The 17,048-nt window shown below is 38.8% G+C and overlaps 1 protein-coding gene across 1 annotated transcript in view; it reads left to right on the top strand.

Annotated features, from left to right (window-relative positions):
* The window catches only part of CUBN (cubilin), a 272,488-nt gene that overhangs the window by 75,685 nt on the left and 179,755 nt on the right, over nucleotides 1–17,048 (top strand). Inside the window, exons 23-27 of the mRNA XM_068987509.1 lie at nucleotides 2,690–2,882; nucleotides 5,682–5,842; nucleotides 6,276–6,457; nucleotides 7,673–7,829; nucleotides 9,186–9,373. Coding sequence (XP_068843610.1) covers nucleotides 2,690–2,882; nucleotides 5,682–5,842; nucleotides 6,276–6,457; nucleotides 7,673–7,829; nucleotides 9,186–9,373 — 881 coding nt within the window. The remainder of the gene's footprint in view (nucleotides 1–2,689; nucleotides 2,883–5,681; nucleotides 5,843–6,275; nucleotides 6,458–7,672; nucleotides 7,830–9,185; nucleotides 9,374–17,048) is intronic.

The following is a 17,048-nucleotide window of genomic DNA, read 5'->3' as shown; positions in this document are numbered from 1 at the left end:
ATTAAAAGACGCTTATTCCTTGGAAGAAAAGTTATGACCAACCTAGATACCATATTGAAAAGCAGAGATATTACATTGCCTACAAAGGTCCGTCTAGTCAAGGCTATGGGTTTTCCTGTGGTCATGTATGGATATGAGAGTTGGACTGTGAAGAAAGCTAAGTGCCGAAGAACTGATGCGTTTGAACTGTGGTGTTGGAGAAGACTCTTGAGAGTCCCTTGGACTGTAAGGAGATCCAACCAGTCCATTTTGAAGGAGATCAGCCCTGGGATTTCTTTAGAAGGAATGATGCTAAAGCTGAAACTCCAGTACTTTGGCCACCTCATGCGAAGAGTTGATTCATTGGAAAAGACTCTGATGCTGGGAGGGATTGGGGGAAGGAGGAGAAGGGGATGACAGAGGACGAGATGGCTGGATGGCATCACCGACTTGATGGACATGGGTTTGGGTGGACTCCGGGGGTTGGTGATGGACAGGGAGGCCTGGCATGCTGCAATTCATGGAGTCGCAAAGAGATGGATACGACTGAGCGACTGAACTGAACTAAACTCAACTCAACTACCCTCATTTTCTTTTTTTTATTCATCATAAAAGTAATAGTTTATTCTCCAAAACCTGCCCATCAGGGGCTTGAGTTACTCTGGGATACTAGATTTATGTTATTACCAGATAAAGTTGAAGATGCACTGAAACCAGATTTTCTTTTGGAAATACCTCTGACTTGGAGGGCATAGGAGATTAAGTGGGTTGGTCAGTGACTAGAGAGCATGAAGAGATGAATAGATCAAATTGAAACTGGTAAAGTAGAAAAGTTAGTAGTTATTTAGGAAATAAAATTATCCTATCTAAAAGGTTTATATGAATGATCTCATTTATTCCTCGTATTTATGCTCTGCCTTTCTTACACTTCTCTATTGCATTTTAGAGTGTAGTGATAATCTCTGTCGTTTACTGAGCACATACTATGTTCAGTTCAGTTCAGTTCAGTTCAGTTGCTCAGTCATGTCCAACTCTTTGTGACCCCATGGACCACAGCATGCCAGAATGCCCTGTCCATCCCAACTCCCAGAGTCCACCCAAACCCATGTCCATTGAGTTGGTGATGCCAGCCAACCATCTTATCCTCTGTCGTCCCCTTCTCCTCCCACCTTCAATCATTCCCAGCGTCAGGGTCTTTTCAAAAGAGCCAGTTCTTCATATCAGGTGGCCAAAGTACTGGAGGTTCAACTTCAACATCAGTCCTTCCAATGAATATTCAGGACTGATTGCCTTTAGGATGGACTGGTTGGATCTCCTTCCAGTCCAAGGGACTCTCAAGAGTCTTCTCCAACACCACAGTTGAAGAGCATCAGTTCTTCGGTGCTCAGCTTTCTTTAGAGTCCAACTCTCACAATCATAGATGACTGCTGGAAAACCCATAGCTTTGACTAGATGGACCTTTGTTGGCAAAGTAATGTCTCTGCTTTTTAATATGCTGTCTAGGTTGGTCATAACTTTTCTTCCAAGGAGCAAGTATCTTTTAATTTCACAGCTGTAGTCACCATCTGCAATGATTTTGGACCCCCCAAAAATAAAGTCTGACACTGTTTCCACTGTTTCTCCATTTCCCATGAAGTGATGGGACCAGATGCCATGATTTTCGTTTTCTGAATGTTGAGCTTTAAGCCAACTTTTTCAATCTCCTCTTTCACTTTCATCAAGAGGCTCTTTAGTTCTTCTTCACTTTCTGCCATAAGTGTGGTGTCATCTGCATATCTGAGGTTATTGATATTTCTCCTGGAAATCTTGATTCAAGCTGTGCTTCATCCAGTCCAGCATTTCTCATGATGTACTCTGCATAGAAGTTAAATAAGCAGGGTGACAATATACAGCCTTGACGTACTTCTTTTCCTATTTGGAACCAGTCTGTTTTCCCATGCCAGTTCTAGCTGTTGCTTCTTGACCTGCATACAGATTTCTGAGGAGGTAGGTCAGGTGGTCTGGTATTCCTATTTCTTTAAGAATTTTCCACAGTTTGATGTGATCCACACAGTCAAAAGCTTTGGCATAGTCAATAAAGCATGAACAATACCAAGTTCAAGTCCTTTAACTATATTATCTCTGACCCTTGGGTGTATACTCAAAAATAGTTACATTCCGTTTTTGAGATGAGGCTCAGAACATGAAGCAGCTTGCCTAAGGTTGTACAGCTTGGTGGTATCTGAACTGGGCATTGATTCAAGGTCATTCCCATCCCCGGGTCTTGTCTCCTATTCATCCCCATGTGGCTGAGTACTGGTTTTGTCATTTCTCATAAATGCATGCTTTGACAAAAACCATTTTGAAAGAAAGTTTGAAAGAACTGATTTATCACTAAGACTTCCCCTGTGATTTCTGTAGGTAAGCCTATTTTTAATGTTTATGATAATCTGCTTGGATTAGAAAAAGTTAAAGTACTTCCAAGAACCAAAAAGTTGTGATTACATGTAACTACTTCCACCATATAGCTTAGGTTTACTATTAGTAATTGTTTTTGCCTTTGAGATTTAGAAAACTGTTTTGAAAGGAAGTCATTCTTTGAACATCCCAGAATGGCATATTGAAAATCAAATATATTAGCATAAATTAATGACATGTATATAACTAAATGTCTTATAAATGTATTGTCTTGTAAATTATTTTTCCTCTTGGGATCTGTTTCTTTTTACAGCATGCTTGAACGACTATACAGAGGAATCTGGGACTTTCACTTCTCCAAACTTCCCCCGTTTTTACCCCAACAACTTGGAATGCATTTATAGGATCACAGTGGAAAGCAGCCAACAGATTGCATTACACTTCACAAACTTCTCCTTGGAGGATGCCATTGGTAGTACATGTGTAGCAGATTATGTGGAAATCAGGTAAGCACCTTTATTTCATTATAATCTTTTTTTTTTCTTGTTTATTTTCACTCTTAATTTTTCTTGGAAAGGATAAGAAAAAAATATAGAAAATTTTCTGTGAAGCTCCTTTTTGTGCTCTTTCTTACAAGATGTAAAGTTTGTCGTTTGGAACCTGACTTAGCAGTAGGAAAACAGAAAGGCTTGTGAATTTCAGTGCAAGGCTTTTTTCTTTAATTCTTTAGTGCTTTGAAAGGATGGATTTTTTAAAGTTATATTTGTAGCAAACGTGAGTTAAAGTATATATTAATATCTCCCCAGATCGTTATTGTTGTTTTAGTTCCTATGTCATGTTTGACTCTTTTGCGACCCCATGGACTATAGCCCACCAGGCTTCTGTGTCCATGGGATTTCCAGATCATTGCAGCGAGTTAAATTAGACTAATAATTTGGTGCCCATCTGTGTTAAAGTTTTTTTTTTTAATTAATTAATTAATTAATTTTTTAAATTTTAAAATCTTTAATTCTTACATGTGTTCCCAAACATGAACCCCCCTCCCACCTACCTCCCCATAACATCTCTGTGGGTCATCCCCATGCACTGGCCCCAAGCATGCTGTATCCTGCATCAGACATAGACTGGCGATTCAATTCTTACAAGATAGTATACATGTTAGAATGCCATTCTCCCAAATCATCCCACCCTCTCTCTCTCCCTCTGAGTCCAAAAGTCCGTTTTACACAGCTGTGTCTTTTTTGCTGTCTTGCATACAGGGTCGTCATTGCCATCTTTCTAAATTCCATATATATGTGTTAGTATACTGTATTGGTGTTTTTCTTTCTGGCTTACTTCACTCTGTATAATCGGCTCCAGTTTCATCCATCTCATCAGAACTGATTCAAATGAATTCTTTTTAACGGCTGAGTAATACTCCATTGTGTAAATGTACCACAGCTTTCTTACCCATTCATCTGCTGATGGACATCTAGGTTGTTTCCAATACAAAAAACCTCGAATTGCCAAAGCAATCTTGAGAAATAAGAATGGAACTGGAGGAATCAACTTGCCTGACTTCAGGCTCTACTACAAAGCCACAGTCGTCAAAACAGTATGGTACTGGCACAAAGACAGACATATAGATCAATGGAACAAAATAGAAAGCCCAGAGATAAATCCACACACATATGGACACCTTATCTTTGACAAAGGAGGCAAGAATACACAATGGAGTAAAGACAATCTCTTTAACAAGTGGTACTGGGAAAACTGGTTAACCACTTGTAAAAGAATGAAATTAGATCACTTTCTAACACCACACACAAAAATAAACTCAAAATGGATTAAAGATCTAAATGTAAGACCAGAAACTATAAAACTCCTAGAGGAGAACATAGGCAAAACACTCTCTGACATAAATCACAGCAGGATCCTCTATGATCCACCTCCCAGAATTCTGGAAATAAAAGCAAAAATAAACAAATGGGATCTAATTAAAATTAAAAGCTTCTGCACAACAAAGGAAAATATAAGCAAGGTGAAAAGACAGCCTTCTGAATGGGAGAAAATAATAGCAAATGAAGCAACTGACAAACAACTAATCTCAAAAATATGCAAGCAACTTATGCAGCTCAATTCCAGAAAAATAAACGACCCAATCAAAAAATGGGCCAAAGAACTAAATAGACATTTCTCCAAAGAAGACATACGGATGGCTAACAAACACATGAAAAGATGCTCAACATCACTCATTATTAGAGAAATGCAAATCAAAACCACAATGAGGTACCACTTCACACCAGTCAGAATGGCTGCGATCCAAAAATCTGCAAGCAATAAATGCTGGAGAGGGTGTGGAGAAAAGGGAACCCTCCTACACTGTTGGTGGGAATGCAAACTAGTACAGCTACTATGGAGAACAGTGTGGAGATTCCTTAAAAAATTGTGTTAAAGTTTTTATTTGGCATTTCAAAAGGCTAGAATTTTATACTATTTTATAATAAATTTAGTTCTCTGATGTAAAGTAAGCTACTTACACAATAAATCACAATTCCTTGATGCTGGGAAAGATTGATGGCAGGAGGAAAAGGGGGTGACAGAGGATGAGAGGGTTGAATGGCATTCCCAACTCGACGCACGTGAGTTTGAGCAGACATAGTGAAGGGCAGGGAAGCCCGGCATGCTGCAGTTCATGGGGCTGCAAAGAGTCGAACATGACTTAGCGATTGAACACCACTACCATACAATGCTAAAATAAGATGATTTTCTTAATTATCAGCAGTCATTGGTTGAATGAATCTTTTTTTTTAGGCTTGGAAAATACAGATTATAAACTATAGATAGTAAACTAGATTTAAGACCCCAAAAGTTCTTAGGGAAGGAAGTATTTTTAAAACTATGCATAACTACGTCAAATATATTACATTTTGAAAACTTTCAAATTAGAAAAACATTCAAGTGTCTCTGTAAAATTAAGCCACATTTGTTTATATTGTTAATAATTTTTGTTTGTTTATCTTTTGTTCTGTGACACATTTGCCAGATGCTTTATTTGAAAGGAAAAAGATTAAGTACTTTTTCTCCATTGGTAATTGAGTGTATAAAATTTCAGGTCAACAATAAATGATGGTGATTTTATTCATTGTTATTCACATGCTATTTAATACAATGAAAAACTGAAAGCTTGCAATTGTTTTTAGAATATTTCTGAGAGAGGTTGACTGACAAATGGATCTGTTTTTGATCTCAAAGTTAATTAATGTTAAATGTTTATATTATAACCTAATTACCTAATAAATGATCACACCTATATTTTGTCACAGGAATGGAGGTTATGAAAATTCACCACTCCTGGGGCAATACTGTGGCTCAAATTCACCTCCAAGAATCATCTCCCACAGTAACAAGTTATGGTTAAAATTTAAGAGTGACTTCTTCGGCTCTGGGCCTGGATTCTCGGCTTACTGGGATGGGTCCTTAACAGGTAAATGGCCAAGACTTGTCCTTTATTGGAGAGTCCAGTCTGATTGGATTTTTCATTCTTGGATTGCTGTGCTCGTACCTATTTTTTTTTTCCTAGCTGTATTTTGTCAGTAGTATTTGTAATAAACTTCAACATTGTGAATATTTCTGAATTAACCCTAGCTGTTTTGTTTTTGTTTTTATTTTTGAAGGACATAGTAAGGGAAAATGTCATATTCCCTGGTATAGTTCATCAAGCTGGTCATCTTGGTTGGGAAAAGGAAAGTACATTGATGTGAACTGAGATTTTAGGCCAACTAGTCTTTGGTGGTGCAGAGTTGTTTTGCAACCTGGTTTTTAAGGGGAGCGACAGTAGCACCAGTTTGAAATAGACAAAAGAATTCCGTTTTACAGAAAGAGAAGACTGTGTATTATCCCCAGTCTTTCTCCCGCAGGTTGTGGAGGCAATCTCACCACGTCCACTGGCACATTCACGTCCCCCAACTACCCGATGCCCTACTATCACAGCTCTGAGTGCTCCTGGTGGCTGAAGGCCAGCCATGGCAGTCCATTCCTGCTGGAGTTTGAAGACTTCCATTTGGAGTATCATCCAAATTGTAGTCAAGACTATCTTGCTGTATGTATGAAGCTTCACTTGTAGCTTTCACTGCTCCCATCTTGCCCAGTGCACATCGATGCATCATTTTTTATTTCTGATATTCAGGGAAAGGGATCATTTAAACAACATCCACATTAAAAACTTAAACAAAATAAAAAAATTTTTTAAAATTTGATGAAAATACCTTTCTAAGTACAGCATATATTAATGAATGGCTTGGTACACTAAGTCTTTAAAATATATTGAATATAGACTATTAACGGAGAGGGCAATGGCACCCCGCTCCAGTACTCTTGCCTGGAAAATCCCATGGTGGAGAAGCCTGGTGGGCTGCAGTCCGTGGGGTCGCGAAGAGTCAAACATGACTGAGCGACTTCCCTTTCACTTTTCACTTTCATGCACTGGAGAAGGAAATGGCGGCCCACTCCAGTATTCTTGCCTGGAGAATCCCAGGGACGGGGGAGCCTGGTGGGCTGCTGTCTATGGTATCGCACAGAGTCGGACGTGACTGAGGTGACTTAGCAGTAGCAGCAGCAGCATAGACTGTTAAGATACGGTTAAAAATCTCCTGAAAGGGGTTATGAGATTTATCATAGTTATTATCTACATGATTTCTATATATGTATTGAAAACTAACAATCTAGAGGACTGTGTCAGAGGTTGAATTAAAGAAGATAACTGAAGTCAATAAAACAGAGCTTTTTACAATACCAATAAGTCACCATCTCCATTAAATAACCATCTAAATAAAAAATGTGTTAGAGTGTCATAAATGATAAACTATGAAATAAAAAAGCAAGGAAGACTACTGATAATAGCTATGGTCTCAAAAACATGTAATAATCCTTTATTTTCAATCTTTACATTTCAGGCTAGGTTCTCTCCCTTACTCTTATATACAGCCACAGCTTGAGTACATAGCTCAAGTTTATAAACATTTAAATACAATTTTATAAGATATTTGATTCAGGGCTCTTCTATTGTTATATCATTTTGTATTTCTTCTCCACTTATCAAGAATTGCAGAGTCATTTAGATAATGTTTACAGCCATAATCATCTGACATTTAAAATATTTTCTTGGAACTTCCTTGGTGGTCTAGTGATTAAGACTCTGCACTTCCATTGCAGGGGGCACAAGTTTGTTCCCTGGTCAGGGAACTAAGATCTTGCATCCCTTGTGGCATGACAAGAAAACAAACAAATAAACAAACAATAAAATGTTTTCTTAAAGGTATATGATGGGTCAAGTACCAGCTCTCATCTGTTAACTCAGCTTTGTGGGAATGAGAAACCACCTGTCATCCGTTCCAGTGGAGACAGCATGTCTTTAAAACTGAGGACAGATGAAGGCCAGCAAGGAGGTGGCTTCCTGGTCAAATACCAGCAGAGTAAGTGTGTGTATTGGTTGCTCAGTGACTGCAGTGGGTATTCAGTCTCTTGAATGAAGCAAATTGAAAGAAGTGTAACTCATTGGTTTGAGCAACTGAAATAAATCTTAGCTCCTTATGAAAAAGTTTAACTCTGTTTGATGGAGAAATGCTTACACATTGAGTATAATGTCATGTAACTAACACATGTGGTAAGCTCAGAAACCTGGAAGAAGAATTTGCTGAGATAGCCACAATTTAATGATTGGTGTAACTGGTTAGCACCTAATGGGTTTTCATCTGAATTAAACATGACAGTCTTCTAATTGGGACTGTCAATAATGGGACACTATTCCATTATACAAAGTTATCCAACACTATTGTTTTTGTCTTCTATCTCAAAAGGTCGTTAAATTTTATTGAGGGAAACTGTTGACCTCAGTGTCTTACAAATGGTGTCCCAGTCACCTGTCAAGGAGCAATGTAGGAGAAATGCAACTACGAACCACATTTTTCAGTGACAGTTTTTCAATATATTTATTTTCCCATTCTTTTTTATTACACATCATACAATATGAAAAAGACTGGAGAAAAGGCATACCTAAGCCTCATTCAAGTCATTAAGTTTGGTGGAATTTGGCAGTGGTTCCCAAGACTAGCCATACGTAGAAGTGCCTAGTATGGCTGTGTTGAAAACTCAGCTAAAGAAAATGTCACCATAGGATTGAAGACTTTTTTTTTCAAAATTTAATGTTTTCATTTCTTCTTCAAATCTTTTACATTGCTTCTATTCAACTGAATCTTCCTGATGACTAACTAGAGGAATAACAGAGTCTTTATTATGAATTTCATGCTGACTTTTGAATGTTGAACAAAGCCATGTTGTTAATCATTTTTAGCACTCACATAAGACTTTGTGTTTCTAAACTGTTGAATTTAAAGGTCAAGATTTCTGTCTCTTCCAAATGCTAAAGTTAGAAAAACAGAAGCATAGAATGTTTAATACACTTTTCTAAACAAACAAATTAGACTGATGTGTGAGTCAGGCTACGCTATTCTGCTCTGCACCAATTCACAGGAACATGATGCCAATTTTAACACAGGCAATTTTCATGACACTTCAAAGTTTATGAATTCATTTAAATATTATTTCACATTTGTTCTAAATGGAGACCATTTCCATATAAAAATGCTGCACCAGCTACCTGTGTATGTATGCATCTATTTATTTGTATGCATGTGTGTGTGTGTTCGTGTATACATACATATATATGTTTCTTTTTAACATAGATGTTTTCCTATAGAAAAATCATACACATCTTGGGGCAATTATGATAACGTGTGATAGTGGTTAACAGTCATTGTTATTTTTCCCAGCATGTGATAACGTGGTGATTGTGAATCAAACCTATGGCATCTTAGAGAGTATACATTATCCAAATCCCTATTCGGTCAACCAGCGTTGCAACTGGACCATCCAAGCAACAACTGGAAACACTGTGAATTATATGTTTTTAGCATTTGAATTGGAATATTACACAAACTGCTCCACTGACTATTTAGAGGTATGTATTCTGAAGCTAAATAATCACTGCATTTTCTGTTCAAGTTAACAAACCAAGGTAAGTTATCATGCTTTGCAGAACCAAACCATTCACCCTGTCCTATATGTCTGTAATATACTGACTATACATGGTATGTGGACAGATGTGTTTCATGTCTCTTTCATTGCATCATCTTAATAATAAGGATATTTAATCCATTAAATTATGTGCACAAATAACTATCTGTGTTTTAAGGTTTCAATGTAACTTCTGGGCTGAGTAACCTCATCTTACCTAAAAAATGCAGAAGTAGAAGAAAAACTTCTGGTTTTATTGGTTATTTTTTGTTTGTTCTTATTTATAAAGAGAGATCAGAAAGTATTTAAATATCATGACTTTAGTACCTAATTAAGCTGATACTGGGAATCATGGTTTTGATTCTTGTGTTTTATTTTTACACCTGAGTTCATTTCAGTTAATTTTTCTCTTTGTAAAATGGAAGTTTCTGTTTGTTATAATAATGACCACAAGTAGCATTTATTGAACTTTCTGTATACAATGCTATGCAATGAAAGTTGCTGGAAAATTAGGTACCTCCAAATAGAAGGTAATATGCTACTTTTATGATAAAATATTTCATTTACCAAAGCTTTCTTGTTGATTTGAATATGTAACTTTGTGGAGGTATAGATTGAAAAGTTAGGTGGTTACTTATCTTTCTATATAAATGTAATTATATAATCATATATAAAATTATATATTTTATAAGCCATTGTATTAATTTAGAATGTTAGTTTCCACTTTCATAAAACAGTTTTACTCAGACTGTTTACATATATTTTGACATCTAGTTCTCATCATTAATAAAATCACTTTTGAGTCACTTAACACATCATCTTTATCTCCATCTCCATGCTAGCATATAATACTTCTAATCCACATATAATGTTTTCACTAGAGATCTTTTCTAAGAGGCCAGTCCCTGCTCTGATAACATTAGGACATTTCCTGTATCCCTTCTATCCACAACTTAATAATTGAGTATCGTTCTCTTTAAGATTTACAGTGATTTTGGGAAGTCTTGCTTGCAAAGACTTTCACCATCCAGTGTGTGTAACTTTCAGGACATAGTCCCAGGGTGGGGGAGGGGGCGGTGGTGTGGGAATCACAGAAAAAGCCTTTACCTTTGTAAAAGTGTTTTAACCCTCTTTTTAAGCAATTCTTAAAAAAAAAAAAAAGCTAGCGTTGATGGAGGTCATTTGAGATTATCATATCTTTTCCAAATAGCACTTTCGTTTTTCAAAGCAAAGAAGAGAAAGCTGTGAGAGACTTAGTAAGGTGCTGAATATTAATATATGGATTCCTTGCCTTTGAAGGATATTTTTGAGGGTTAAAAAAAATCTTGCTTTATATTTAGAAAAACTCAGTATTAGAGAAATAGTAACCATAGTGTTTAGCCACCAGAAAGTTATATTTACTAATAGTCAAAGAAAACATGAGACGACATGAAACAAACATTAAAAAAGCACAAACTTCACAGAGATTTTCAAATCCCCTTTCCTCAATCTGTGGGCTTCCCTGGTAGCTCAGCTGGTAAAGAATCTACCTGCAGTGCAGGAGACCCTAGTTTGATTCCTGGGTCAGGAAGATTTGCTGGAGAAGGGATAGGCCATCCGCTCCAGTATTCTTAGGCTTCCCTGGTGGCTCAGATGGTGAAGAATCCCCTGGGTTCAATCCCTGGGTTGGGAAAATCTCCTGGAGAAGGGAAGGAACAGCTACACACTCCAGTATTCTTGCTTAGAGAATTCCATGGACAGAGGAGCCTGGCAGGCTACAGTCCACTGGGTCGCAGAGAGTCAGACACAACTGAGTGGCTTTCACTTCACTTTACTTTCTCGATCTAGTGCTCAGGTGGTCTTCACAACTTGACGATGGCATATTTGTCTCATTCCATTTACCTGGAGCGATCATCTTGTTTTCTTCACATGGTCAGATTTTGTTCTTTAGGAAAAAATACAAAAGTTTCTTTCAAAGCCACTTGTTCATACCACAGACATAGCAGTTTGTCATATCATATTTTTACCATGTGTGATTGTGCCCACATGCCCTACTGGACTGTAAGCTTTTTGAAGGTGAGAATTATCTCCAGCTAACTTTGTAGCCCAGGCCCTGATTACAGAATTGAGGTCTTATGGGAGTTCAGTAAGTTCAGGTTAAACTGAACATCACAGCCATATTTTAGCATCAGCTGAAAGATAAGCTATAAGAAAGAACTGAATTCCAAACTGCATTTTTGTGTAATCTCTACACATTCACTACAATTCTACCACTTTGAGCACATACCAAAACAGAATTCATGGGTGTGCAGAGTATTGCATGTTTACCAATCTGCTGGGCGCCTTATTTGATAAAAGCACAATGCTGAGAGCGGGGCCAACAGGAAGCTTTTGTACTGGGCTTTAAGGGCGGCTTTGGCAGAAAGAGTGGGAGCAAATGAGATGAAACCTTTCCAGGGACGAGACTCCACCTCTTTGGACTTACTTGAGGGTGAAATGGTAACAAAATGGTCCATCGGATAATTTTTGGAGGTGTTAGAAAACTTGTTCCAACAACAGCAGAGCCATTCCGCAGATGATGTTACAGACGGGCCGTGTATCTTGTGCAACAGTGATGGTGAAAGCCACAAAAATACAGAATGAGAACCAGAAGTTCAGCTAAGCCTTCCAAAGAATGACGCTATTGCCAGAGGGAGGAGATGTTTTCCATTTCTGTAAGCCAAGGGGCAAGACCAAAGCAATTGCTACAATGGCTGGCTTATGATGGAAATTCTAAAAGCACAAATGACCATTAATGGAGAGAATAGCCACAAACATGAAACCTAGCTTCCATTATTTTATAACTTCTAGTTCAAGGGTTTTTTTCAAGTGATTTAGCCAAGTTCAAAGTGAGTAGCTGTGACTGCAGCCAGAATTGAGTTACTTTCAATTAACAGAACTGAAACTATGCAAGGACTTGATTAGGTGCTGGTCGGACACTGCGCCCAGCTTTGCTGAGACGTGTGGGGTGGTAAAGATCCCACCGGGAAATGAATCCATCCTCTATTCCTTTGTCCTCTGGGTGAAATGAAAGGATTCAGATTTGGAAATAAAAGACTTAGTGGGAGGAAGGGTCATTTGCTTAAAGGAGTAAGGCTGTGTTGCCCCTGCAGTTTTAGGAAGTCAACCTTAGGATTCTTTTTGTATTTTATTACTTGATTGTGCTTTTTCATTTTTATTTTGAGACCAGGGCTGTATCTGGAAAAAGAAGTTTTTAAATCAGTATTGAAAATACAAACAAAAGTAATGGATTTGGGAAAAATCAGCACAGAAATGTACAGGAAATCCAGAAACTGTGTTGGTTCTGGGAGCCTGTGTGTGGGGAGCCAAGGATGGAGGAAAACCAAGAGGCTTTTGTGTCATGGAAGCTGAAGGAAGAGACTAGAATACAAGGTGACAGTAATAAGCAAGGAGGGATGCTCCAAGGGTCCAGAAAGGTCAGCTCCCATGGGACCCCCTCTGCTTCGTGCTCCCTGGTATGTCAGTGTCTCTTCAAATGTGGTCCAGGATTGGATTCAGTTTTCCTACTAACTTGGCATTGGACTATATTATCTGGTTTGTGTGTTCTAGTATTGCAGGATGAGGTTGAATAGGTTTGTTGTTAGCCACGTCGTAGTGTTAGATGATATTAAACACTTGTGGTCTCCAGGTCATTTTTACATGATTGGCAGTGACTTCATAGCCAAACATAGGATATTTCTAGTAAGTTATACTGGACTACTTTGCCTCAGAATTCCATCTCACGGTGATTCCTCTAAATCCTCTGGTCTTCAGAGTATTATTTATTTGCATGTAGACTCATTGGCCTGTGACTTCTTAAAAAATAATTGATAAAATATCAGAAAGATGCTACCTGTTTCAAGTATTCTAAAATGATAGGTTTCTTGGGTTAAAACGCTTCTGTTATTGAACACTTTTGGGAAAGCACCATTCAAACGAAGTTGGTAATAATAATAGCTCGTATTTGTCAAATGCATTACTTATTAGATAATTCTTGAAGCAACTGTGTGATGTAGAAAATATCATGATCTCATTTGACAGGTGAGGAAACCAAGACAAAGGCAAGTTGTCCACAGTCACACAGATTATATTACCAGAGCCAGGCTTTCCACCAGGCACTGTGGCTCCATGCCAATGCCCCAAGCTGTGACACCACACACACTCCGCGTGTGTTCTCTTTCAGAATTATCACTTGGGAGTTTCCATGGAACTCCCAAGTTGACCGCTTCAGTGACCCTGTCACCAAGAGAAATTCATGCTATTTAGCATGACCTTTGCATAGGGAAAACTAGTCAATCTAATCACACTAGGACCACAGCCTTGTCTAACTCAATGAAACCAATCCATGCCCGTGGGACAACCCAAGACGGGTGGGTCATGGTGGAGAGGTCTGACAGAATGTGGTCCACTGGAGAAGGGAATGGCAAACCACTTCAGTATTCTTGCCTTGAAAACCCCATGAACAGTATAAAAAGGCAAAATGATAAGATACTGAAAGAGGAACTCCCCAGGTCAGTAGGTGCCCAACATGCTACTGGAGATCAGTGGAGAAATAACTCCAGAAAGAATGAAGAGATGGAGCCAAAGCAAAAACAATACCCCGTGACTGGTGATAGAAGCAAGGCCTGATGCTGTAAAGAGCAATATTGCATAGGAACCTGGAATGTCAGGTCCACAAATCAAGGCAAATTAGAAGTGGTCAAACAAGAGATGGCAAGAGTGAACATCGACATTCTAGGACTCAGCGAACTAAAATGGACTGGAATGGGTGAATTTAACTCAGATGACCATTATATCTACTACTGCAGGCAGGAATCCCTCAGAAGAAATGGAGTGGCCATCATGGTCAACAGAAGAGTCCGAAATGCAGTACTTGGATGCAATCTCAAAAACGACAGAATGATCTCTGTTCGTTTCCAAGGCAAACCATTCAATATCACAGTAATCCAAGTCTATGCCACAACCAGTAATACTGAAGAAGCTGAAGTTGAATGGTTCTATGAAGACCTACAAGACCTTTTAGAACTAACACCCAAAAAAGATGTCGTTTTCATTACAGGGGACTGCAATGCAAAAGTAGGAAGTCAAGAAACACCTGGAGTAACAGGCAAATTTGGCCTTGGAATCCGGAATGAAGCAGGGCAAAGGCTAATAGAGTTTTACCAAGAAAATGCACTGGTCATAGTAAACACCCTCTGCCAACAACACAAGAGAAGACTCTACACATGGACATCACCAGATGGCCAACACCGAAATCAGATTGATTATATTCTTTGCAGCCAAAGATGGAGAAGCTCTATACAGTCAACAAAAACAAGACCTGGAGCTGACTGTGGCTCAGATCATGAACTCCTTGTTACCAAATTCAGACTTAAATTGAAGAAAGTAGGGAAAACCGCCAGACCATTCAGGTATGACCTAAATCAAATCCCTTATGATTATACAGTGGAAGTGAAAAATAGATTTAAGAGACTAGATCTGATAGATAGAGTGAACTATGGAATGAGGTTCGTGATTGTACAGGAGACAGGGATCAAGACCATCCCCATGGAAAAGAAATGCAAAAAAGCAAAATGGCTGTCTGAGGAGGCTTTACAAATAACTGTGAAAAGAAGAGAGGCAAAAAACAAAGGAGAAAAGGAAAGATATAAGCATCTGAATGCAGAGTTCCAAAGAATAGCAAGAAGAGATAAGAAAGCCTTCTTCAGCGATCAATGCAAAAAAATAGAGGAAAACAACAGAATGGGAAAGACCAGAGCTCTCTTCAAGAAAATTAGAGATACCAAGGGAACATTTCATGCAAAGATGGGCTCGATAAAGGACAGAAATGGTATGGACCTAACAGAAGCAGAAGATATTAAGAAGAGGTGGCAAGAATACATAGAAGAACTGTACAAAAAAGATCTTCATGACCCAGATAATCACAATGGTGTTATCACTCATCTAGAGCCAGACATCCTGGAATATGAAGTCAAGTGGGCCTTAGAAAGCATCACTACGAACAAAGCTAGTGGAGGTGATGGAATGCCAGTTGAGCTCTTTCAAATCCTGAAAGATGATGCTGTGAAAGTGCTGCAATCAATATGCCAGCAAATTTGGAAAACTCAGCAGTGGCCACAGGACTGGAAAAGATCAGTTTTCATTCCAATCCCAAAGAAAGGCAATGCCAAAGAACGCTCAAACTACCACACAATTGCACTCATCTCACATGCTAGTAAAGTAATGCTCAAAATTCAGCAATATGTGAACCGTGAACTTCCTGATGTTCAAGCTGGTTTTAGAAAAGGCAGAGGAACCAGAGATCAAATTGCCAGCATCCGCTGGATCGTGGAAAAAGCAAGAGTGTTCCAGAAAAAATCTATTTCTGCTTTATTGACTATGCCAAAGCCTTTGACTGTGTAGATCACAATAAACTGTGGAAAAGTCTGAGAGAAATGGGAATACCAGACCACCTGACCTGCCTCTTGAGAAATCTGTATGTAGGTAGGAAGCAACAGTTAGAACTGGACTGGAACAACAGACTGGTTTCAAATAGGAAAAGGAGTACATCAAGGCTGTATATTGTCACCCTGCTTATTTAACTTCTATGCAGAGTACATCATGAGAAACGCTGGACTGGAGGAAACACAAGCTGGAATCAAGATTTCCAGGAGAAATATCAATAACCTCAGATATGCAGATGACACCACTCTTAAGGCAGAAAGTGAAGAGGAACTAAAAAGCCTCTTGATTAAAGTGAAAGAGGAGAATGAAAAAGTTGGCTTAAATCTTGACATTCAGAAAACGAAGATCATGGCATCCGGTCCCATCACTTTATGGGAAATAGATAGGGAAACAGTGGAAACAGTGTCAGACTTTATTTTTCTGGGCTCCAAAATCACTGCAGATGGTGACTGCAGCCATGAAATTAAAAGATGCTTATTCCTTGGAAGAAAAGTTATGACCAACCTAGATAGCATATTCAAAAGCAGAGACATTACTTTGCCGACTAAGGTCCGTCTAGTCAAGGCTATCGTTTTTCCAGTGGTCATGTATGGATGTGAGAGTTGGACTGTGAAGAAAGCTGAGCGCTGAAGAATTGATGCTTTTGAACTGTGGTGTTGGAGAAGACTCTTGAGAGTCCCTTGGACTGCAAGGAGATCAACCAATCCATTCTGAAGGAGATCAGCCCTGGGATTTCTTTGGAAGGAATGATGCTCAAGCTGAAACTCCAGTACTTTGGCCACCTCATGCGAAGAGTTGACTCATTGGAAAAGACTGTGATGCTGGGAGGGATTGGGGGCAGGAGGAGAAGGGGACGACCCAGGATGAGATGGCTGGATGGCATCACTGACTCGATGGCCATGAGTCTGAGTGAACTCCGGGAGTTGTTGATGGACAGGGAGGCCTGGCGTGCTGCGATTCCTGGGGTCACAGATAGTCGGACACGACTGAGCAACTGAACTGAACTTGCATAGGGAAACAGTGATCATTTATTGTATCTTTGCTTCATACTGACAACTTATGATCAGGGTCCAATGTAGAATTTTTCCCCCAGATTACCATCCCTCTTACTCATCTGTGAGATTCCAGAATAAATCTTTCCCACATTTTGGAAGTTA

Source organism: Capricornis sumatraensis, chromosome 15, assembly GCF_032405125.1.
Source record: "Capricornis sumatraensis isolate serow.1 chromosome 15, serow.2, whole genome shotgun sequence".
NCBI lineage: Eukaryota > Metazoa > Chordata > Mammalia > Artiodactyla > Bovidae > Capricornis > Capricornis sumatraensis.
This window is presented reverse-complemented; position numbering and strand designations above follow the sequence as displayed.